The sequence below is a fragment of the Balaenoptera musculus genome, chromosome 1, assembly GCF_009873245.2.
Source record: "Balaenoptera musculus isolate JJ_BM4_2016_0621 chromosome 1, mBalMus1.pri.v3, whole genome shotgun sequence".
NCBI classification, from domain to species: domain Eukaryota; kingdom Metazoa; phylum Chordata; class Mammalia; order Artiodactyla; family Balaenopteridae; genus Balaenoptera; species Balaenoptera musculus.
In genome coordinates, this window is record NC_045785.1 from 142,855,747 (window position 1) to 142,882,221 (window position 26,475).

Below are 26,475 nucleotides of genomic sequence, written 5' to 3' on the forward strand. Positions count from 1 at the left end.
CCTTGCTTTCTTCCATCCTTCCACCTCACAGGTGGTCTAAAACAATCTTAAAAAAAAACAAAAGAGTAGTACATGGTCTTAATATAAGTCATGCTTTCCTATAATTGCTAGATGCATATTAGTAAGTTATATCAGAATAGAAAGTGAAAAAAAACAAACACATGTTCTAGGTCATAGATTATATACAAAACACTTTGTAATATATACTTCTGGCAAATTAAAAACAAAAATGTAGCTATAATAAACTACTAGAAAATGGTATAGAAATTCTTTAACCCTCCCACTTCCTCCTGTACAGAAGTTGACAAATACTCTTCTCTACCCCTCACTTACCTCACTGCTTCTCCTCAGCTCATTTTCCTTGGTCTGACTCGCCTGTAAGGTCTGTTCAGTTCTACTGAACTTTTCCTTAAACTCTTCCAATTTTTTTTCTAGCTGGTGCTTTACAGATGTGACCTACAAATAGAAAACAAGGCAAAGCTTCATTTTTATTTTCTTTACTTTTTAAATAACTATTTATTCTTAAAGAATAAAAAGGTCATGGAATATAAGAATTGATGCCATCTATTTTGGTTGGGACACACTATACGTCACAGCTTAATAAGGCCCTAGAAGTTGAACTTAAAATACTGTCATGTCAACCTGTGACATTACTTGGCAGCAGCATATGTTTATGAAAAAGGCTGGGTTTGAGGAGGAAGCCACAAGGAAAACAATTAACCACAAAAAATAAAACAACTAAATAGTAATAAACTAAATTTAAAAAATAAATAGTAATAAACTAAATTTTAAAAAATGAGATAAGAAACAACAAAAGTTGAGAAAACAAACTGGGAGAACACATTTGCAATACATACAACAGAATAAAAACGATATTTCCAAAATACAACACATAAAGCATATCTATGATTCAATATACAAAGAGGCAAGCCCATTTAAAAAAAGAGCAAAGGACAGAAACAGAAATGTTATACAAAAGATACAAATGGCAAATCACCTTCTGAAAGAAATAACCTCAATGGTAATCAAGAAAGTGTGAATTGGGACTTCCCTCGTGGTCCAGTGGTAAAGAATCCACCTTACAATGCAGAGGATGCGGGTTCGATCCCAGGTCAGGGAACTAAGATCCCACATGCTGCGGGGCAACTAAGCCCATGCGCCGCAACTACTGAGCTCGCGCCTCTCAACTAGAGCCCACGTGCCACAAACCACAGAGCCTACGTGCTCTGGAGCCCACGCGCCACAACTAGAGAAGAGAAAACCCGCACTCCACAACTAGAGAGAAGCCCGTGCGCCACAACGAAGAGCCCTCACGCTGCAACAAAGACCCGAGGCAGCCAAATAAATAAATAAATAAATATATTTTAAAAGTGTGAATTAAAACAACGATAAGATAACATTTTTCACTCCTTAGTTGGCAAAATTTTTAAAACCTGGACTATCTCCTATTAGGAGGATGGGAGGAAACAGGCCTCTTACAGCTGGTGTCAGGTGAACTGCTACGACTTTTCTGGAGGGCAATTTGGAAGTACCTATCACACGTGAGAACACATATGCCCTCAAGGCCATCAATGTCACATGTAGGAAGCTGTCCTACAGAAGCACCAGCAACATACACCTTTACCTGCCCAATGGTACTACCAATGGTGCTACATGAACCTAAATACCCATCAGTAGGGGAATGACTAAATAAACCACAAAACATCTGATAAAAACAAGGCTCAGACACTACCAACAGAATGTTCCTTTTTAAACAAAAGTTAAAACCAAAAAAAAAAAAATTATACGTTTGCAAATGTATATTTTTAAAAGTCTTGGAGGACATCCAATAAATAGTTCATAACAATTTATCCTGGCACAGGAAGATTTTTTTTCTTTTTTCCAAACTTGGACTGATGGATAGATAAAGGAATGACTATTAGAACTTCAGATAATCCCTTGTACATAAGAGATGTCAATAAATGTTGGCTCTCCACATTTCACTTGCATTCCCCCATCCCCAGCTCCTCTGCTACTAGAAATCAACATGTCCTACGCTGCTAGGGAATTGCATTTGGGAATTAACCTGTATTTTTCATATAATGAGACAACCTAATTGGTAAATCCTCACTTTTAGAAAATAAAGAAACAAATACTAAGAAAATAAGTATAACTCTGACAACAGATGAATACCTGACATATTCAGCGTAAAACTCTAAAATGTGTCACCCTCTCAGGGAGAATGGGTGAAGTCAAGAAAAGAATGAATTGGGAATTCCCTGGCGGTCCAGCAGTTAGGACTCTGCGCTTTCACTGCTGAGGGCCCACGTTCAATCCCTGGTTGGGGAACTAAAATTCCACAAGCCTCAGGGCGCGGCCAAAAAAAAAAAATAAGAAGAAAAGAATGAATGACCACATTGCTTCTTCTGACAGTTTAAAGCTCTGGATATTTAGTGCTTCCGCATTGCAGATAGAGCAGGAAACTAAACAGACGAGACCCTGTCCTCATGCAAAGATCTGAGTGATGGAAGGAAGATAATATTTTTTTTAATTAATTAATTAATTTATTTTTGGCTGCATTGGGTCTTTGTTGCTGCGCGGGCTTTCTTTTTAGTTGCGGTGAGCAGGGGCTACTCTTCGTCGCAGTGCGCGGGCTTCTCATTGAGGTGGCTTCTCTTGTTGCAGAGCATGGGCTCTAGGTGCGCGGGCTTCAGTAGTTGTAGCACGCGGACTCAGTAGTTGTGGCACGTGGGCTTAGTTGCTCCGCGGCATGTGAGATCTTCCCCGGACCAGGGGTTGAACCCGTGTCCCCTGTATTGGTAGGCGGATTCTTAACCACTGCACCACCAGGGAAGCCCCAGAAGATAATATTTAAATAAACAAATAACTCTATTATACGTCAGGTGATAGACCTTATGGAGAGAAATAAAGCAAGGTAAAGAAACAGAAAGTACTTGAGGGCAGGGGTCTATGTAGTGACCACGGGAAGATGTCATTCATAAGGTGACACTGGAGCAGAAGCCTTCAGAAAGTGAAGGCTCACACCCTACAGATCTGTCTGGGGACGGAGCACCCCCAAGAGCAAAGCCCAAAGCTGCCACTTGCTGGGTGTGTCCCCCCATGGCAAGGAGGCCACATGGACAGGTAAGCAAGGGGAGAGTGGGAGATGGGGTGAGCAGGTGAGGTGGTGGGAAGGCCACCTAGGCTCCTGCATACGTTTGGAAGGACTCGACTCTTACTCTGAGAAATGGGGAGTAACTGCAGACTTCTGAGCAGAGGAGTGACATGATCTGACCTATACTTGAAAAGACTCACTCTGGCTGCTGATTGAAAACACACTGTGAGGAGGAAGGGTGGAAGCAGGGACACCAGTTAGGATGCTGGTACAGAAACCCAGGTGAGAGATGATGTGTAAAGAGCTGGAGATGGTGAAAGGAGTCAGATCCAGTATAAAACATAAAGACAAACAGAGAAGTCAGGCTTATTCTTAGCAGGGAGGTATGTGGTACATGAAGGGTTTCTGGGGTGGCCAACAAGATTCTATCCTCTGACATATATAATGGTCACAAGAGAGGCATGCCTTATAGTAATTTATTGTTGTACATTTGTTCTATATAGATTTTGTGTTCTAACACACAAAGAAGTTTATACTATTCATATAATACACACATATACACATGCATGCAAATATACATATGCACAGAAATACACAAATACACGTGCACACACATGTGTATATGTGTGTGTGTGAATAAATAAAGGTAGAGCCAGCAGAGTTTTAATGGATTACTTTGAGGTGTTGAGAAGAAAAGAGGAGGTGAAGATGACATTGAGGTTTAAGCCTGAGCGATGTGAAGAATGGAATTGCTATTTACCGGGACAAGGAAGACTAAGCAAAGAGCAAGTCTGAAAAAAGCTGGAGTTCCATTAATAACATGTTTTAAGTGTGGGATGCCTATTACATGTGTGAGTGGAAATATCAGATGCACACCCACAAGTCTGAAGTTCAGACCAGACATCCAGGCTGGAGATGTAAACACGGGTGTCATCAGCACATGGATGATACAGAAAGCCATAAAAGCAGATGAGGTCATTTGTGCAGTGAGTGTTAAATAAGTAAATTATAATCTTCAGTGCGCTGACTATTTGGAAGCATAAATACTTGGGATAGCTCCCACCTGGTGGCATGACCAAGAACCACTGGAACGTCAGAGACGCCCACAGACCTTCAGATCTGAGATCCTCACTCACCGTACTCCTTCTCTAAACAAGAAAACCCAGACCCAGAAAGGTTCAGTTTGCTCTCCACTTTGATAAGTAAGGAAAGTGAGGATAGAGCTTTTTTTTTTTTTCTTTAAAGGTATCATATGTCCACTGTGGTATAGAAATGACATGTATTAAAAAGGGGGTGGTGGGGAGGTTACGGAGGAGGGAGAAATCAGTTAGCACCCTACTTTATCCAGTTCGGCCTGGAGGATGTTGTGCACGTTCTTGGCTTGCTGTAGCTCCTGGGTGAGCTTGGCTTTCATCTGAGTGAACTCTTGGTCCAGGGTTTGGAAGGAACGCTGTTGACGGGAGAGCTCCTAAAAAGCAAAAGGCAAATGCATCAAACTGATGCCGGTTAACGAGGGAGATCCTAGGGCGAGACTCATTCTTCCTCCAGGCAATGCTCTTCTGTAAGAGCAGAAGATGATGGGAGCCGGTCTGTGACTACTTGATGATTGATACAGGCAGCCTTAGCACAGGTCCCGGGCATCAGATCTGGGTCTCTGAGCGGAAGAAGAAAGAGTCCACCAGGAGAACACATGGAAACTGGCCTGTTCCCGCCTCATCCCCAACTTAAATGAATCACCTCTGTTCTGAAGTATCCAGGGGCAAAAGAGTAGAGCCGAGCTGTAGCTGGTCACAGCTCGGCTGAGAAATCAACACACTCAAAAATGGAGTTTAAAATGTCAAATAGCTTATGCCACTGACCATTGAAAATGACAGGAAGGAGATGCCACCAATTAACTTGGATAATCACACAGGGACACCACGTTAACATTTCCAGTCACTCTCATTGAAAGACTATAGACCCATTTCAAGGCTAACTCACCTGAAACTGATACCAAGCCTTATGCAAGGGCATCTTCAGCCCTAATTTGTCTGCCAACTTCTTTCCCCTCCCCATCAATTACCTTCCTAATGTATTTGCCAACTCACAGCCTTTTAAAAACACCTGGTGAATGTAATACAATTTCCTTTACAACACAGAGTGTTTGAAATAAGAAATACAATCCTTTTCTACTTGGCATCAAATTTCAAACAAATCAGAAAATGTGGATAAAAAAGAACATTCTCAGTCCCTTCTCCAGTCAAAAACTAAAAGATGGAAAAGTGTGAAGGAAAATATAGTGCCTTTTCCGCACAAAGCATTTCCCCTCTAGTGGAACATCCCAAATAATGACAGACACTCCTCTTTTCAAATGATCAAACGAGGAAATGCCGACAAGAGCCCTCTGGACAAACTCCTCATGAATCCATTTACCTTACCTCTTGGAACTCTTTTTCTTTTTCCTTGATTTTCTGTTCCAGAGAACATCTGGCACTTTCTGCATTTTGACGCTGACAACTCAAATCTTCAGTCAATTTTTTCAGTTTTTGTTCCAAAGCAATACACTAACAACAGATTAAGACATTCAATACAAAACAAAATTATTCTTGGAAAGAAGCAAACATTTTGAATTTTAGAAAACATTAGTCCCATGATCTGGTTCAAGTTTAACATAGTGTTTTGACATTTTTATTTCATAAAAAGTTGGGTTTAAAACAATTAGTCAAATACCAAAACCACTACAATTATTTTAGCACACATAAAATTTATATTTGGGAAATATTAGCAAGGATGTAAAGCATTAGACCATTTAAATAAATACTTCATAACTTGTGCCATGAAGAAAGAAATCAGCATGTCTGAATAATGATTCACCGAATGTTTTGTTGCACGGGAATGAGAGGTTAAAATGCAGTGATGTTGACCTGCGTAATTTAGAGATTATAAAATAACCAGAGGGTACCCATTATCCTCATATGATAGTGTTTTTCAAGCACAACAGATTTTGTGGGAAACTTAAATATTAATATGCATCTTTCCACAATGCTCCCACTATGCCATTTTAAATGTCTGGAGGTTCACAGCACTCCAAAGAATATCACAATGGGTTTTAACCAAGCTGCCAGAGGCAACATGAAGAACATGCATTTGCCTTTTTACATAGCCAGTTATCTTTTTTTTTAATTGAAGTGTAGTTGATTTACAATGTTGTGTTAGTTTCAGGTGTACAGCAAAGTGATTCGGTTACACACACACATACATATATGTTCTTTTTCAGATTCTTTTCCATTATAGGTTATTACAAGATATTGAATATAGTTCCCTGTGCTTTACAGTAGGTCCTTACTGTTTACCTATTTTATATATAGTAGTGTATATCTGTTAATCCCAAATTCCCAATTTATCCCTCCTCCCACTCTCCCCTTTAGTAACCATAAATTTGTTTTCTATGTCTGTGAGTCTGTTTCTGTTTTGTAAGCAGGTTCATTTGTATCATTTTTTAGATTCCACATATAAGTGATATCAGGTGATATTTGTCTTTCACTGTCTGACTTACTTCGCTTAGTATGATAAGCTCTAGGTCCATCTATGTGGCTGCAAATGGCATTATTTCATTCTTTTTTATGCATAGCCAGTTATCTCTAAAATAATTTTTAAAACATGAACTACATCAAAATTTAGGATGCTCTTCTAAAATTAAATCTTCAAGTGTTAAAACCCATTCCTCTGATGCTTCCCTGTGGTGTTCAAATCCTTGAAATGCCCTACAAAGCAACTGTAACATCCCAGGAAAGAATAAGAACAACTCACATTAGTGGGGGAGAATTCCTGTTCCAAAAGAAAGGTGCCCCAATTTGGCAAATCTCTCCACTAATGTATTTCTCTGAGACTCATTATAGTCCCATTTAGAACTATTAGAACTATTAGAAATTTAACAGAGAATTCAGAGGAAAAGAAAACGTTATATAAGACTTTCCTGGAAGACCAGACACCAACTATTAACTAACCAAAGATGAAAAGATAAAGCTGGTCTGATTTTGCAAATATCCTAACTTTAAAATACTGAATTCAAAAAGTAAAATATTGAGCAGTAGTTCAAATTAGTCCACTGCTTTGAACATTAAGACACCTTTGTCATTAACCTTATTGTTCTTGAATTTTTAAATCCCTAAGGAAAAGTATGAAAGAAATTATTTCTAATAATAATAAATATGAACTCAACAAATATGTCTAGCACCATGCTAGGCACTGGGGATATAGCAGTAAAAAACTCAGACAAAAATCATTGCCTAAATGATGGTCTAAAATTTTGACAGGGACTTCCCCAGTGGCACAGTGGTTAAGACTCTGCACTCCCAATGCAGGGCGCCCAGGTTCAATCTCCGGTCAGGGAACTACATCTCACATGCATGCCGCAACTAAGAGTTCACATGCCACAACTAAGGAGCCTGTGTGCCACAACTAAGGAGCCCCTGAGCCGCAACTAAGGAGCCCCTGAGCCGCAACTAAGGAGCCCACCTGCCAAAACTAAGACCCATCGCAACCAAATAAATAAATAAATATAAAAAAGTAAAATAAAATAAAATTCTGACAATTTTCAGGGGGAAAAAAAAAAAAAAAATGCATGGCAGAGTAGATGAATGAACCCTTGGCACCCTCTGCTGGCACTCCCTCAAACTGCAACATGTTCCACTACAGGATCTCAGAATCAATCAATCAAAAAGAGACTCTAGGAGTAATTTATATTTTATTTAGATTATTTTTATGCTGATATTTATGATGCACAATCCATGTGCAAATACCTGGCCACTAGGTGTCATGAATGCTCCGTAATACTCTAAAAAAGGGTCCAGAGCTCAAGTCCTTTAAAAATATACAGCATATGACCCTGGAGACTCAGTGCTCTGGGTCACTGAGTTTTTAGCTGTAAAATACAGGTGCTGAAGTCCAGCTTTGCTGCCAGCCCCAGCACTGTGTTTCTACATGAGTTCAAACATTGCATCCCACATGGTTTGTAAATACTTGGAAAAGAAGCATACGAGAAACAGCATATGTTCACTAAAGCACATGGTATTGATTTTGGCTAAATTAGCTCCATTTTATTTAATAGGTAGTTCTAATGGTACATCAGGGAATAGCATAAACAAAGCATAATCTGATTTCAGCAACATATTGGACAAGGTCGTATTATCTTTAGAGACAAGATGGAGAAAGGTGGACTGAATTTTCAGTTAGGTGGGTTTGTAGTTTACAGGAAAAAAATGGAATACAAAAAGCATTGAACGAATGAGTCTTAAGAACCTGGAGGGAAGTCTCCAATAGAAAGAAAGCCAGAGCTATGTTCTCTGCACTGTCCTAGTCAAAAATTCTAATTCATGATCTGGTAAGAAGAGACTTCATCAAATATGCTAGTCAGTACAAGGATTTGGTGACCTTGTCACACCAAAACCAACAAGACAAAATGTAAAAGGATAAGTATAATTTTCCTATATGAGAAGGCGTGACTTGGCAGAAATGCAACTGAAAATGAGCTTAATTGACAAGGAACTTAATTGATATAATAATAACAACTATTATTATAAGTTCACCATGTGCCAGGCACTATATGCTAAAACCTTTATAAAAGTTATCACAGGGACTTCCCTGGTGGTCCAGTGGTAAAGAATCTGCCTTCCAATGCAGGGGACGCGGGTTCAATCTCTGGTTGGGGAACTAAGATCCCACATGCCTTGGGGCAACTAGGCCCATGTGCCACAACTATTGAGCTTGTGTACCTCAAAGAGAGAGCCCACGTGCCACAAACTACAGAGCCCACGCGCCACAACTAGAGAGAGAAAACCCACACACCACAACTAGAGAGAAGCCTGTGCACCACAACGAGAAAGAAACCCGAGTAGACCACACACCGTTAATGAAAAGATCCCACGTGCCTCAACAAAGACCCCGTGTGCTGCAACTAACACCCAATACAGCCAGAAAAAACAAGGAAAATAAATAAATAAAATAAATAAATATTTTTTAAAAATTATCACAAACTTTACAGCAATCCTATGACAAAGGCATTATTATTAACACCATTTTATTGATTAAGACACTGAAGTTCAGAAGTTAATTAAATAGCTCCAAAGCAACACAATTGGGATGTAGTAGAGCCAGGGTTTGAATCCAAGTCTTTCTAACTTAGAAAACCAAATTACAAACCCAGACTGCACAAAGAGAATAAATATATGGATCAAGGGAGGTCATGTTCGTTCATACATCTAACCCATATTTATCAAGAATTTCTCCGTGCAAAGCACTGCACTAGAAGAGTTCTAAAAATGAACCTGGACTACCACTTCCAGGTAGATGGAAGAGATGAACATTTCCCTATACCTCCCACCAAGAATAATCCAAAACCTTGCACATTACATTAAAACAAACATAAAAAAGCTCTGAAAAAAGAGAAGAAAGAAGATGAACAAGAGACTTTGGGGCCCAAGGAAAAACAAGGCAGTGCTGAAAGAAAAAAACTGTTAACCTTTAGAATCCTATACCCTGCAGAAATATCTTCCAAGAGTGAAGAGGAAATCAAAACATTCCCAGACAAAAGAAAATTTAGAGGATTTGTAACTACACTAAAAGAATGGTTAAAGGATGTTCTCTAAACAGAAAGGAAATAATGAAAGAAGGAAATTTGGAAGGAATCATGAAGGAAGGAACAATAAGTTAATGAACAATAAACATATTTACAATAGGCTTTCCATCTCTTCTTCAGTTTTCTAAATTATGTTTGACAAGTGAAGCAAAAATTATAACACTGTCTGATGTGGTTCTAAATGTATGTAGAGAAAACACTGAAGAAAATTATACTATAAATGTGGGAGGGTATAAGGACAAAAAGAGAAGTAAATTTTCGATAATTTATTAGCGTTGATAGAATGACAACACCAATAAACTGTGATAAATTGTGTGTATATATACATTATCTAGAACAATCATTATAAAAGCTCTACCAAGAAATACACTCAGAAACACTGTCGATAATTCAAAATGGAATTCTAAAAAATGTTCAAGTAAACTACAGGAAGGCAGGAAAAATGAAACAGAGAAATGAAAAATGAAAGAAATAAAAAACAAAAAATAAGATGGAAGACTTAAGCCATGACATATCAATAATTACATTGAATATCAGTGATCTAAATACACTAATTAAAAGACACATAGTGTTTCTAAAAGGGAATAGTGTTTTAAAAGAGTGGATTAAAAAATATGACCCAACTATACGCTGTCCACACAAAACTCACATTAGGCCTATTTTGTAAATTATAGTTAGGTCATATTTTTAATTTAATAGCATAGATATGCTGAAAGTAAAAAGACAGAAAGAAATACATCATGAAACATAAACCAAAGGAAAGCTAGAGTGGCTATATTACTACCAGATAAAGTAGACTTCAGAATAAAAAAAATTACCAGAGACACTGAGGGATATTGCATAATGATAAGGGTCAATCCACCAAGAAGACATGACAATCCTAAATGTGTATGGACCAAACTACAGAACTGCAAAGTAAGTGAAGCAAAAACTGATAGAACTGAAAGGAGAAATAGACAAATCAACAATTATGGGAGGGCTTCCCTGGTGGCGCAGTGGTTGAGAATCTGCCTGCTAATGCAGGGGACACGGGTTCGAGCCCTGGTCTGGGAAGATCCCACATGCCGCGGAGCGGCTGGGCCCGTGAGCCACAACTGCTGAGCCTGCGCGTCTGGAGCCTGTGCCCCGCAACGGGAGGGGCCGCGATAGTGAAAGGCCCGCGCACCGCGATGAAGAGCGGTCCCCGCACCGCGATGAAGAGTGGCCCCCACTTGCCGCAACTAGAGAAAGCCCTCGCACGAACCGAAGACCCAGCACAGCCAAAAATAAATAAATAAATAAATAAATAAAGATTTACCTTTAAAAAAAAAAAAAAAAAAAAAACAATTATGGGAGACTTCAATATCCCTCTCTCAACAACTGCTAGAGCAACTAGATAAGAAATCAGGAAAGATACAGAGGAGTTCAACAAAGAACATTAACCAACAGAAGCTAATGACACTTATAACATTCCATCCAACAACAGAATATACATTTTTTACCAAGTGCCTGTGAAACATGTACCAAGATAGACCATATACTAAGCCATAAAACAAACCCCCACAAATTTAAAAGACCTGAAATCATAAAGTATATTCTCTGAACACAGTGGAATCAAACTAGAAATCAATAACAAAAAGAGAAAAGTCTCCAAACCCTTGGAAACTAAACAAGGGATTTCTGAATAATCCATGAGCCAAACAGGAAGTTTCAAGAAAAAAAAAATTTTTTTTAGTACATTAAAGAATAAAAATTAAAATACAATATATCAGGGACTTCCCTGGTGGTGCAGTGGTTAAGAATCCTCCTGCCAATGCAGGAAACACGGGTTCAAGCCCTGGTCTGGGAAGATCCCACATGCCACAGAGCAACTAAGCCCATGCACCACAACTACTGAGCTTGTGCTCTAGAACCCATAAGCCACAACTACTGAGCCCACATGCCACAACTACTGAAGCCCATGCACCTAGAGCCTGTGCTCCACAACAAGAGAAGCCACCACAATGAGGAGCCCATGCACCACAACGAAGAGTAGCCCCCGCTCCCCGCAACTAGAGAAAGCCCGTGCACAGCAACGAAGACCCAACACAGCCAAAAACAAATAAATAAATTTTTTAAAAAATTATTTTAAAAAATACAATATATCAAAATTTGCAGAGCACAGTTAAAGCAGTACTGAGAGGGAAGTTTGTAGCATTAAATGTCTGCATTAGAAAAGAAGAAGTCTCAAGTCAGTAGGCTAAGCTCCCCACCTCAACAACCTAGAAAAAGAAGAGCAAAAATAAACCCAAAGCAAGCAGAAGGAAATAACAGAGAGGAAAAAAAAAAAAAATCAATGAAATTGAAAACAGGAAATAGAGAAAAATCAATGAATTAAAGAGCTGACTCTTTGGTAAGATCAATAAAAGAGCAACAAAACTGACAAATTCCTAGCAATACTGACAAAGAGAAAAATAGAGAAGACACAAATATCAGAAATGAACAGGGAATAAACCTGACCTACAGACATCAAAAGAATAAGGAAATACTATGAACTCCACATACACAAATTTGACAATTTAGATCAAATTTCCTCTAAAATCACAAACTAACCCAACTCATCCAATGTGAAATAAATAATTTTAATAGCTGTGTAACTATTTTAAAAATTGAATTTATAATTTTAAATCTCCCAAAAAAGAAATCTCCAGGCCCAGATAGTTTCACAGAGAATTCTACCAAATGTATAAAGATGAAATAACACCAATTCTGCACAATCTCTTCCGAGAAGAGAAGGGAATCCTTCCCAATGCATTTTATGAAGCTAGTATTGCCTCTGATACAAATACCAGACAAAGACAGTACAAAAAGAGAAAACAGCTGACCAACATCCCTCACAAATATAGACACGAGAATCCTTAACAAATTATTAGCAAATAAAATTCAGAAATATATAAAATGAATTATACACCATGACCAAGTATGGTCTATTCCAAGGATGAAAGACATTCAAATATCTGAGAAGCAATCATTGTAACCCATCCTATTAACAAGCTATTATTTTATACAACTACATGAATCTATAATTATCTTAAAATAAAAAAGATTAATTTGGAAAAAAAAAAAAAAGAAACAGCCTGTTCCCAGGAAGCAAATAGAAGATACAGGTCTACCTACTACAGTGGTTTTTACCTAGAGATTTTGTTAAAGGTAAATTCCATAGGCCCACTTCAGACGTGAGTCTAAGAAGATTAATTCTGCAAGGTTCTCAGTGATTCTGACAATTAGCCAAGTGTGGGAACTACAAGAGCTAGAACATAAATAACGACAATAAAAGGGTCATAATGGGGATGGAAGCCAGGAGAAAAGACCTCACCGCACTAAGAGATGAGAGAAGGAGCTCACGGGATGCAGAGCATGTCGAGAGTATTCCAAGAGGCGGGTATGCCAAGCAGAAAGGCAAATGTGAGCAGAACACTGACCCAGACAAAGATTAGGTTCAAGAAACACCAAATAACTGCAGTTGGTCCTAGAAGATAAGTCGTTTTGCTCTACACTTTTCTCCATATAGCACACTATCTACGTGACTGGTACATCTACGTTACGTGCCCCATTATGATGAAGCTCCACAAGGGCCGTTCTTTTTGTCTATTTACACACTGCTGCATCCCCAGGTCTAGAACAGTGGCTGACATACAGTAGGCGGTCAATAAATATTTGTCAAATGAGTCAGTGAATGAACGAATAATAGAAAAAAGAGAAGAAAAGACTAGAGGCAGGTTGGGGGCAAAGCAACAACAACAACAACAAAAACAACCCCCAAATAACAGGCTACGAAGCTTGGCCTTAATTAGAGCCTTAGATTAAATGGTAGGAGTGTATACACTGGATCCCAGGAGTAGGTCTATTCAATTCTATCGTATGTCCTAAACCTCTTTTAAAGCTCCATGACTTTAAGTGCCTCTTTTATATAGTAGGCACCTGCCAGGCACTGTACATACAATAATCTTTATTCTTCACCACCCTCTGAGATATAAAAGAGATCAGTGACTTGCCCAGGTCCCTTGGCTGGGAAAATGTGCAGTCCAGATTTGACCCCAGATCTACCCAACTCTAAAAGAACGTACTGTTCAACTGCATCAATACTGCCTAGTATATAATAAGGTTCATTACTAATATTTATTTCACAAGCCTAAGTGCAGAGTACTCTTTCCAAAGAATTATATGAAAAAAATGGAGATTTATCAATAACTCATGAAAAGTCGAGTACCTTGGTTGATGCCTGGTCGTACTGTGCAGTTGTTCTCACCAGTTCATCCCTGCTTTTGTTCAAAACTTTCTCTTTTTCGTTTAATTCCGCTTTTGCTTTCTCCACTTGGAGTTGGAGTTCTTGAAGTTTATTCACTTGGCCTTTCATTTCTTTTTCGTGTCCTTGCAGACGTAGTTCCAACTCACTAACCTTGCTCCTTAGCTCTTAAATCACAAACAAAACCCACACTTCAATTAATATATATTTTTCACAAAGACATTTACAAACCAAACTCAGAATGTACCAACATTACTCTGCTCTGAAATCTTTGGTGAGTCAAACATAAATCAATTCACATTAAACAAAGAAGCTACTTTAATTGGATTTAATTTCAATGTTTAGTCTTTATTGTTATTTGTATTCAAAAACCCTACAGAAAGCAGGAGAAACAAATTTTCTTAAGTTTTCACAGAGAAACTTGGGGGCGGGGGGAAATGTTTTTCTAAAATCGTGAATAGTATCTTATCGAGACTGCAAAAAGTGTACCACATATAACACCCTGCACTAAAATTACCACTTGGTTTTATACATCCACAAACTAATATTTTTTTTTGTGCCCATATCAATGCAAATGAGCGCTAAGCAGTGAAAAATTCACCCTCCCATATTCTCTAGTACCTTGTCCTCCAGTAAACAGCAAGACAGTGTGAACCTCCAGTATTGCCAAAATTAACAACAATGTTTTTTTTCATTTTTTTCCCCCACATATACACAATATTGGTTCCAATGGCACTGGCCATGTGACAGGTCTCACCAGTGCACACAGATGGTGATTTTCAATCTATCATAGCACTGGAAATTATCATAGTCTGCAGACTAGATTCCAAAACACCACCTGGCACCCTTGGCTGTCAGCAGCAGTGTGGTGCAGCAGCCAAGGTTACAGGTTTCTCCCACACACACAAGCTGGCAGCACACAGCAAAGCTGTCCTACAGACACATGCCACACCTCTGGCCAAAACTGGCTTGTTTCATGGGCCACAAAAGGAGCCAGGGGAGAGCCGTGGGGAGTGTCAGCTGTAACTCACCTACTTGCCCCGCTCTGGAAAGTCAAAGCCACTCACCCTACTTTTCAAGTCTTCATGGCACCAGCTTTATAGTACAAATAAAGGTACCTTTCCAAATGGTGATATCTTTTCTCATTATCCCAAAGACAGTATTTCACATCACCAGGCTGGGATGTTGATCACTGATGGGTCTAACAAAACACATTAGCACTTTCTAGGGCTAAAAATGTCTAGAAATTTCTGGACTTCTGAAATTATCTCAGGAAAATTTAATTTAGCTCAAGAAGTTACCTTGATTCTGGGCTTTTAATTGATCCAAAAGATGAGAATTGCTAGAATTATCACAGAAACTGCTATTAGCATCTCTATTGCCTATTTGCAAAGTTGATCTACTCGGAGTCACTTCTTGTTCCCCAGAAAAATTAGATGCAGAGAAATCTCTCCTAATTGGAGTTTTTAGAGCATTGGATGAAAGACGACTTGGGGTCTTTTCTTGTTGCCATGAGAACACAGATGATGAAGCCTGATGTCGGGCAATGTCCCGGTGATTCATGGTGCTTTGGGGAATAGCCTGGCTCGCTTTCTGTGAAAACAGAAACTCTTCAGAGCCCTTTAGAAGTCAAAATATTTAAGACTATGTACTAGACTCACAGACATAAAAAAGCAAACTTATGGTTACCAAAGGGGAAAGCAGTGGGGGTGGGAGGGCGGGTAAATGAGGAGTTTGGGATTAGCAGATACAAACTACTACATATAATATAGATAAACAACAAGGTCTTACACACAGGGGACTATATTCAATGTCTTGTAATAAATTATAATGGAAAAGAATATGAAAAAGTATATATGTATATATAATATATATGTAACTGAATCACCTTGCTATATACACCTGAAACTAATACATTGGAAATCAGCGATACTGCAATTAAAATAAAAAAGACTATGTACTTATTTTCAAATAGAACATAAAGCCATGCCAAGAAGGTAACACTTCCACTGTGTACCAAGAAAGAACATTCATCAAGTCAAGGGAACCACTGAGTCCCAATAACCAGTGAGGAAATGTTGTAACGGTCAGACTTAGCACTGAAGGGTGAAACCAGTACCATCTGAGGCCCGATCTATTTTAAATGGGCTCAGTTTTGGTATTTATTCTGCATCCCTCATATACTTCATAAAAACACATGTGAGTACTCACTGCCATTTTGAATTCTGAAATTTGATTTTCCTTTGCCCATCCTTGGTCACCTCCCCCTGTAGCTTTGCACACAGAGACTCAAAATTCAATACTAACCTAAAGAATTCTTTCAAGAATCTCACGTTCCACCATAACACTCTCCCCCCAGAAATGTCATATGAGGTATTTTGTATTATATAATACACATTTGTGGATTTTCTGCTGTTTTGAATTCTTCTTTTTGTTCTTCTCTCTGCCTGCATTCTGACAACTATCAAGGTGTGGCTATAGAAGCTGAGTTAAATTTTTTATAGCAAGGGCTTTTCTTGCCACAGGGAAAGGTTTAATGCTTCTGGAGACCCATAGTCCTCCACAAAATAACTCTGGGAACAGATGTCAGAGCCAGAATTGATGCCAATGACTGAACTGGATAACAAAGCACATATTTCCAAGTCAGACCAGAGAATTATTGTTTAATTTTATTCATCTTGTAAGCAACGCCTTTGCTACATATCAAAACCCTGGTGATCTCAAAACAAGGGTTAAAGGCGTAAAAAGAATTAAAATTATTAAAGCTCCAATAGGTACTTTTTTGATCCTCAGTATTTAAGGCATCTACGTCTAAATTCAGCCTTAAACTGTTTGCTAAGTTGTGCCATCTCACCAAGTTCACATGTTTAGTGGAATTGTGCCATTAAGTGCCAAACTGGAATTTTTTAAAAAATAAATAACATCATGTGCGCAGAAATGGGAAAGGTATATTCTATAGACACCAGGTATTTTCAGGGTCAGTCCTGAAACTAAAAGCTGGGGTTTCCAAAATGTGCATTTTGTTTATTTTATTGATGTTAAACAAATCTTTTCACCCACCTCTCTCTGCTTTTTTTACCCCTATCAAAATGTAACTTAAAACACTTGTCAGCAACTTATTTAAAAGAACTGGGGAGATTACGTTCACAACATTCTCACCTGAAATAAACAGTTCATTAATAATGACCCCCAAACCTCATGTCCCTGGTAGCAATCACCACATTCCATCAGAAGGCCTGAACAGGAAGCAATCGCCTCCAGGTTCCAAAGCTAGTGAGTGTCAGTTATGACTCTGGCCTCACCCTCTTCAAACTTGTTCTTTATCATTAGATCTTAACAGAGAAATAATTATATTACCACAGTTTCCATGGAATTCAGTGAACATTTAATATTTAGGGATAAAGTCATCTCCCCAATCTATTTTACTCCACTCTTACCTATTTTTAAATTTAAAAATACCATAGCCAGGAACTTTATTTTCTCAGTGTAAGAAAAATGTGTCAGCCCTATGTAAAGCAAATTTTTCTCTATCCTTGTTGCATCCTATATCAAAGTACTTCTTCAACTGCATACTCTATTAAAAGGCCCATAATTAATTTACCTTTGCCTGCAAGGCTTTCACCTCTGCCTCTAATCTTTTTCGTTCTTCAACTTCTTTATTATATTTTTCTTTTAGATCTTCATATTTGGAACCTAAACACAGACATTGAGATACAGTTTTACTTCGATCACTGATTTTGCAAAGAATCATTATGATAGATCGTCCAGAAATGAGTATCTTAGTACATCAGATAGAAAGAACATTTCGGTTAAGGCAACGAATACTGATCAAATTACTCAAATATCAAAATACATGGAAACATAGGCGTTTTAAATATTCCAAAACTGAATTATGTTTTAAAATACCATAGAAGGATAAAGTGAAAAGTTTAAAGGCTTACTGATGGCTCAACATAGTTCAACAGATACACAAATATATATGTAACTAATGGCTGCTTTTTGTTTTAATGCTAAAATTAGAAGTTGAATTCAAAGTTGAATGAATTCATTTCTTTGGCAGAATTAAAATCTCAATAAAAGAGCTATTTATACGAAGGGAAAAAATCCTTACCGCTATAATACTGGCTTGGTGTGAGTGGAGTTGCAAAAATTTTTTGTGGTGTGATGCATGGACTCATAGAGACATCTGCAGACTGTGCAGCTTGTTGGCTTCTTTCAAGTTCAGATTTACACCTGTGAGAAAAGGACCCGAGAGGATGGCAAATCAGAGTAACAGCTGTAGAATACCAACACCATACATTCTCAGAAAGCGATAAACTTACAAAAAAACCAACCCTCTAAGAATTCTTACCACTTCATTTATCCAACAGACATTTAATAAGAACTAATTTATGAGACAGTCCTTTGTCTTCAAAGGAACTCAGTCTAGTTAGGAAAACAGAAATATAAACCAGTAATTACAATGTGATAAGACAATAATGAAGATCTGTAATAACCGCCATAGTAGCAAAGAAGAGTTGGGAGGGTTGGGACACATTCCAATCAAATTTTATATTCTAGGCCAAAGAAAGACACAGTGCTACAAAAAACCCAGAATTTCAGAAACACAGGAGAAAACTGGAGCATGGGCTCAAATCATAAAACTGGATGGCATTACTTATAATATTGCCATTATAAAAACAGAGATTTGATATACATATCATGTTTTTGTGATATTTTTAAAACGCATATTAAAAATCAAGTTAACGTAATGCATCTAGAAAAGATACTGGCAGGAAACAGATCCAAAGAACTGGAGAAAGTGAGCTATATACAGTCATCCTTGGGATCTGTGGATTGTTGGTCCCAGGACACCTGCACATAACAAAATCCAGGGATGCTCAAGTCCCTTATATGAAACAGCAGTCGTACACTCAGCCCTCCATATCTGTGGGTGCAGAACCTGTGGATACGAGGGCCAACTGTATTGTATATGTGTACAGAGTATCCCTACCATTTCCGTTGTAACACCCTTCAGAAACAAACCTAAGAGAGGACTCAATTCTTGCAAGTCTCCAATGTCTCTGATTTTAACTTAACACCAGAAATAAAATGAACACCCTAGTAGAATGGCTAATGATGTGCACCATTCTCTTTGCCAAGGACACATTACTCAAAGCAGGGAGTGAAGAAAGTAGTGAAGAAAGTGCCTCAGTGCCCTAGCTCCGCCTGCTCCAAATTCAGTCCGGGAAGGAAGAAGTAATGTATGAGCTGAAAATGGCTACGCAGCAAATCAAACTGTCACATTCGAATTTACAACAGGTAAGAGCCCCCTCCAACAGAAATGTTCTATTAGCATGAAAAAAGTAACAAGAAATAAATGAATTTAATCTTAATATTTAACTCAATATTTTCCATATTGTAATTTCAACTTATAATCACTGCAAAAATCATTAGTAAGATATTTTACATGTTTTTATACTAAATCTTCAGAATTTGGACTGCGTTGTGTCCTTCCAGCACACCTCAATTGACACTAGCCACATTTCAAGTGTTCAACAGCCGCACGTAACCAGTGGCTACCATATTGGACACTGCAGGTCTATAGACTTCCAAAGGTGTAAAAAGGTTGGTAACTCCAGAGATAAATTTTGAAGAACTTTGCAAAACTGATGTTTCTTTGCCCTCTCAAATTCACATCTTTTCAGTAAAAAAAAAAAAAAAAAAAAATTTATTAATTTTAAATATTAGGTAAAAGTATACCCTATTATTTTTATAAACCTTTGTATCTCCTGTCTCCTAGGGAGAGAAAAAACACAAACCACCACCACCAAAACAAAAAAAAAAAGCACTAAAATTAAGCTGTTTTCTCCTAGGTTTAATTTAACTATATGAGATTGCTAATATTCACCAGTTTTTATTTGTTTGTTTGTTTTTGTTTTGTTTTAAAAAATAATTTGTTGAGGTGAAATTCAAGTAACATAAAATTAACCAGATTAAGTGAACAATGCAGTGGCATTAATTACACTCACAGTGTTGTACAACCACCATCTCTATCTACTTACAAGCCATTTCTATCATTCCACAGTAAAGCTCTTTAACCATTAAGGAATTTCTCCCCAGTGCCATCTTCCCCCAGTCCCTGACAACAACCAGTCTGTGTTCTGTGTCTATTATTCACCAGTTTTTGACCAACATTTCAAACGTTCAACCTAACTCGTTCAAGATGTACCTGAAATCGGTGGCCATTGATGGAAAAAATAAGTTCTTGCCCTGTACCTGAAGGTTACCAGTGAAAATTTTAAAACTATACTCAGGGCTTCCCTGGTGGTGCAGTGGTTAAGAATCCGCCTGCCAATGCAGGGGACACGGGTTCGAGCCCCGGCCCGGGAAGATCACACACGCTGCGGAACAACTAAGCCCGTGTGCCACAACTACTGAGCCTGCGCTCTAGAGCCTGCAAGCCACAACTACTGAGCCCGTGTGCCACAACTACTGAAGCCTGCACGCCTAGAGCTCATGCTCTGCAAAAAGAGAAGCCACGACAATGAGAAGCCCACGCACTGCAACAAAGACCCAACACTGCCCAAAAAATTAAATTAATTAATTAATTAATTAAAACTATACTCAAAAAAAAAACAAACTATACTCAATAGTTATTGTAATCTATAGGTCTTATACCCTTAACAATTTTTATACTATAGAAGAGTTTACTCAATAGTTTTTATAGTCTAAAGTTTATACAGTTTGTAAACTTTTATAAACATCTATATCTATCAACATCATAGATAATAAAAATATTTTTAAACTAAATGTGCTATGAGGGTATCCTAATCCCATGATGATGATGATAATAACTAACAATTGATAATAATGATAATATTAATGCCAACATTTAACCGTTGCTACATGTCAGGTACAACCGTGAACACTTTATATCTGCAGGCATTGCTACCAAATGGCACTTTTCAATGAAATAGGGAAATGTATACAAAAGCATCTTTTCCTCAAATGTTAAAAATACTAACATTTCTGTCTAAATTAAATTAAATTTTTAAAACCAATTAATAACCAATTAATAAATTATTAAAACCAATTTTTCTAACATTGGCAGCCAAAATGTTCTTTTCAAAGAAATAATTATTCTAGCATACTGAAGTGAGCTTCCTACTTCCCGAGCACCTGCTTTCCAAAACAAATGCCTCTCTTTCATTCATTCATTCAACAAATATTTGAGGACCTACAATTGCCAGGTGCTAGGATACAGTGATGAACAACACAGACCAGGATAGAGTTTAGGAAAACAAAGAACTCAACAAGACAGAAATTTATTTATCATTCTAACATTGCAAATTATAGATAGCCACCTTCCCACATGGATAGGAAACAGAATTAGAAAAAGATTTCTGTGCACTTAAATTATCAGCTTCACCAAAAGACAAGCATATAGTTGTCCCTGGTACCTGCAGAAGATTGGTTCTAGGACCCCCTTGAATACTAAACTGTGCAAATGCTCAACTCTCATATAAAATCACATAGGTAGTATTTACATATAACCTATGCACATACTCCTGTATACTTTAAATCATCTCTAGGTTACTTATAATACCTAATACAATGTATATGCTATGTAAATAGTTGCCTGCACACAGCAAACTTAAGTTTTGCTTTTGGAACTCTCTGGAATTTTTTTCAAATATTTTTGACCCTTGGTTGGTTGAATCTGTGGATGCAGAACTCATGGATATGGAGAGCAAACTGTAATTTTTAAACGTTTTAACTTTCAAAAGTATGTTTCCTTTGTAGGTAGAATTAAGATTATTGCAGCTATGCCAGGAAAAAAATTCTTGGCATCAAAATATTTATTAATTAAAAATGGAAAAATAGTAACTTTATAATGCAGAAACCCAGATAAACACCCTAACAAGCCATCGGTTTAAAAGTCAAATTAAATCATGTACACTCTGATATGATGCATGTCACTACTATACACGTCACTATAAAGGTGTGTCACTACTTCCGTGGTATTCTTACCAAACATTCATAACCTCAATCTGACCCAGTGATTCTCCATCCAGGATGAATTTGCCCTACCAAAGGACATTTGGCAATGCCTGGCAACATTTTTGACTGTCAAAATTTGGAGATGGTGTAGGTGCTACTGGCATCTAGTGGTAGAGGCCAGGAATTCTAAGTACCCTACAATGCACAGGGCAGCCTTCCACAACAAAGAATAATCCAGTCCAAAATGTCTATTCTGCCATTGTTGAAAAACAGCAGACGAACCCAAATTGAGGACTATTCTACAATAAAGGAGACTAGTGCTCTTTAAAAATGTCAAGGTCACGGGACTTCCCTGGTGGCACAGGGGTTAAGAATCTGCCTGCCAATGCAGGGGACACGAGTTCGAACCCTGGTCCGGGAAGATCCCACATGCCATGGAGCAACTAAGCCCGTGTGCCACAACTACTGAAGCCCGCATGCCTAGAGCTCGGGCTCCACAACAAGAGAAGCCACTGCTATGAGAAGCCCGCACACCACACAAAGAGTAGCCCCTGCTCGCCACAACTAAAGAAAGCCCACGCGCAGCAACAAAGACCCAGCACAGCCAAAAATAAATAAATAAATAAATAAATTTATTAAAAAAAAAAAATGTCAAGGTCACAAAGGACAAGAAACCATCAGAGCTTAGAAAAAAAAGTAACTAAGACCCGGTGCAGCCAAATAAATAAATAAATATTAAAAAAAAAAAAAAGTAAGAAAACATCAAGTAAATGCAATGTGGAATCCTGGATCAGATCCTGGAACAGAAAAAGGCCATTACTGGAAAAATGAGCGAAATTCCAATAAAGTCTGTAGTTTAGTTAATAGTATTGAATTAATGTTTATTTCTGATTTGGTCATTGTACTCTGGTTATGTAAGATGTTAACAATTGTTTCTGGAAGTCTAAAGTTATTTCAAAATAAAATTTTTTCTTAAACTTTCTGGGTGTATATTCATGGAATTAACAATAGGGCAATTTGCTAAAGTCTTTTTTGCTTTTAGTGTTTATCACTCCTTGTTATTTTGACAAAATTCCACTACTAGAACAAGAAGATTCCATTTATAAGCTAGCAGGGCTCAAGGCCCATTAAATTTATTTTGACTAATGCCTCTAGTTGTTTGGGGGATTTTTTTTTTTAATGGAAAAGTAGTAATAAACACTTTTTTTATTGCCTAAATATGGAATTGATATTGGTGAATTGATTATGTAATGCTTAAGATGGAAGATGGGTCTCTCGGATGGGGATCTCAGTAGGAAAGTCTTCTAGACTTCACTTCCCTCCTCTCCAGCTGAGATTCCACGGCACCGGACATCAATCACTCTCTTCCAATATCCTCAATTATTCCACTGTCTTCTATCCCATCACCCTCGCCCAAAAACCCTAAATCGATCCTCCTGTATACCTTCTCAGCATTTATATGCTAAAGAAAGGAAAAAAAAAAAACCTCATTAAACGCTATAGATTGGTCCCACTATAAATTCCTGGCCTCCAATCTTAACTGAGCCCTCAATACTCCTCAGTCCTTTTGAAGTTCCCTAGTTCTCTCATTCTCTACAACAGCTTTTCCACACAGAGAAAACAGAAGCCATCAATATAAGCCATGCTTTAACTTCCCTCCATCTTTTCAGTAACCACTGTTGATAGTTTTGGTATTATTTATTATTGCATACCCTAGTAACAAACACAGTGCCTGGCACATGAAGCAGCTTAATAAACATATACTGAATAAGTAAATGAATAAGCTAGCAACCATTTAATTAATTTATATAGTACTGAGCCATGCAACAATAGGACTGGAGCATATAAGAAAAGAATGAATCTTCCTCAAATCATTGTTCATTCCACTGGAAAGAAAAAATTGCAATGTGTAATAATTACACCATAAAAGGAAAAGATAGCTGCATCTGATGAATATATACAAAGACATCTATAATAAATACCATTCCCAAAAAAGTTACCTTTTAAGTTCCTGTTCCAGTTTTTCTATTTGCTTTTTGCTTGAGTTCAGTTGTCCTTCTTGGAAATTCACTTGTGACTCCTTGACTTGAAGTTCATGAGAAATCTTCTGCTTAGTCTTCTCCAGATTTTCACATATTTCCATCAAGCTTTGGTTCTCCCTTTTCAGGTTTGCACCCTCAGTTTTTTCATTCTCAACCTAATGCGGATTATTCAAAAGGAACTAGGTCTCTTACTCATGAATTTACCAAATATTATCTGTTAACCTAACACTGATGACTAATTTTCTGAGATATGGTTGTAAAAATCCAGAAGTCAGTGCTTGATGTACACCGAAATTTTAGATGATCTCACTTTGAAGCCTATTGATAGAAAAGTTTTGCAAAGTCATGTATTACAGTCTTTGGTTAGGGCTACACAAACCCATCCTAGAAAGAGAGGCTTTAATATGCTTTCGAGAATTAAAAAATCAAAAATAAATCTTATAAACCCTCTCTTAGCTATTCATTTTCAAGTTCAGCTGCTAAAGCCAGTTACTGTAAGAAACTGAAAAATTCTCCCACTAGCAAAAACATTTTAGGAGCTGTAATTGTATTACTATGGGTTGGCTAATGCAAATGTATGAAGGAAGTACTATTTAAGTTTCCATTTACTAGTCCTGGAGAGAGGTGGGAATACCAAGGTGAAAAGCTCACTCTCAGAAAGCGATATCTATTTGGACTGCAAAGTGCTCTAATATTGATCCCAGATTCAGAGCCAGAGACTTTCAGCCATGTTGGTGCAGAATGCAAAAGCAATGCCCAATTCTTGGTCCTAAACAGAAGTGAAAATGGAACTCAGCAGCCCTACACATTAGCAGGTTAGCAGAAATGAAAACAAAGAATGGAGAAAATGAGATAATTAAAATAAAAATGACTCAATAGGGGAGGGGACTTCCCCTGCAGTCCAGCGTTAAGACTCAGCACTTGAGCTTCCACTGCAGGGGGGCGCGGTCCCATCCCTGGTCGATGAACTAAGATCCCACATGCCATGTGGTGTGGCCAAAAAAAAGACTCAATAAAGGAGAGGAGGGGGGATTACCACCTGAAGATCGCAAAATCATTTTTCTCTAAATTGAAAAGACCAGGACAGAACCATTCATCCAAATAATGAGAGAACAGTTTAAAATACCAGCATTTCAGTGATACCTTCTGTTTTTGCTTCTGCAACGCAGCCTCCAGGGTTTCAAGTTGAAACTGCCTTTGCTGCCTTTCTTTCTTCAGTTTGTCGAGCTGTCCTTCAAGCTCTTGAATTTTCTGAAGAGCTCTTGTAGGCAGGCCTTCCTTCCATTCTTCCAAAGCCCAGCTCATTTTTCTCTCGTTTATTATTCAAACATTTATAAATAAACTGAAAAGAATAAACAGACTGTTGGTCTTACTAGAGTAAAAAGAAACTTACAGTCTCAGAGACTAACTAATCTACATAACCACCTCTAAGAATCAAGTTTCAAAACTTCATGTTTCAAAAGATAACAAAGTATAACATCCATCTTCTCCACCCTCTGCAAGGTGACTACCAATAACTGACTGTGAAGTGTCAATAGTACACAATATGCTTGTTTGGCTTCCCCTTGCTTTCTGGTTTTCTTATATCTCATTTTTGACTTCTTATATGGCTACCTGCTTTCTACCACTCAGTTTGTTTTCATTGTACAAGACATGAATATTTTGCTATAAGGTTTCTGGTGAAATAGGTCTTACAGGACAAATAAAATGCATGATAAGTTACTTTGCAAATGCTCTTCTTTCCTCTCTCATGTCATTAATTCCCACTCATACTCTGTCCCTCTTCCTCCAGGAAGCCTTCCCTGAGGACAACCATCATAATCTGGTCATATCTCCCCATCAGAGTCTCTCATGGCACAGGTACCTCCTTTTCCTCCCAAGTGGTTATCATTTGTTGAGTCAATGCATGCATGAACAAAGGGTGAATGCCATACTAGCACTAGAGTCACTGCAAAATGCAGTAAAGTCATTCTCCAGACAGACCCTGACCAGGAATCAGGTATATAGCCTTAGTGATTCAAATCCCTGCTCAGCAACCTGCAAGATGTGTGACCTTGGGCATGTTATTTAACACCTCTGTGCCTTGGTTTCCTCATTTGTAAAATGGGAATAATAATGGTGGTGGTTCCCTAAAGCTTTAGAACAGTATCTCCTGATAAGCTTTCCATACATATTAGCTATTATATTAGTCACTGAAAATGCTTTTTCATTTGTATACTGATGCCTATGGCACCAAGACAGAAATGGCCTACCTCTTTCTCAGACATATCTTAGAAAATTTAAATCAGCTGGGAGAAAAGTATGGCAATTATTCTTTATTGATTAGCCTTTAGAACTTAAATGAAAGAAAAAGCATTCATTTTCCAGTTATTTTAGCAACAGGATGAGAATCCGTTTTTTACTAAATGAAGTCCACAACCATTTTAGCGTTTTGTTTCAGTCGACTTTATCAATGAAATTTTTTATCAGAACAATT

At 37.8% G+C, this 26,475-nt stretch overlaps 1 protein-coding gene across 3 annotated transcripts in view; it reads right to left on the minus strand.

Annotated features, from left to right (window-relative positions):
- Positions 1 to 26,475, minus strand: part of CENPF (centromere protein F) — a 59,869-nt gene that overhangs the window by 31,752 nt on the left and 1,642 nt on the right. For all 3 annotated transcript variants that reach the window (XM_036827121.1, XM_036827130.1, XM_036827138.1), the window contains exons 2-10: positions 25,143 to 25,341; positions 23,958 to 24,154; positions 18,086 to 18,207; positions 17,576 to 17,667; positions 15,276 to 15,567; positions 13,939 to 14,141; positions 5,512 to 5,637; positions 4,434 to 4,562; positions 334 to 456 (exon numbers count right to left, since the gene is read on the minus strand). In XM_036827121.1, coding sequence (XP_036683016.1) covers positions 334 to 456; positions 4,434 to 4,562; positions 5,512 to 5,637; positions 13,939 to 14,141; positions 15,276 to 15,567; positions 17,576 to 17,667; positions 18,086 to 18,207; positions 23,958 to 24,154; positions 25,143 to 25,304 — 1,446 coding nt within the window. In that variant the 5' untranslated portion in view covers positions 25,305 to 25,341. The remainder of the gene's footprint in view (positions 1 to 333; positions 457 to 4,433; positions 4,563 to 5,511; positions 5,638 to 13,938; positions 14,142 to 15,275; positions 15,568 to 17,575; positions 17,668 to 18,085; positions 18,208 to 23,957; positions 24,155 to 25,142; positions 25,342 to 26,475) is intronic.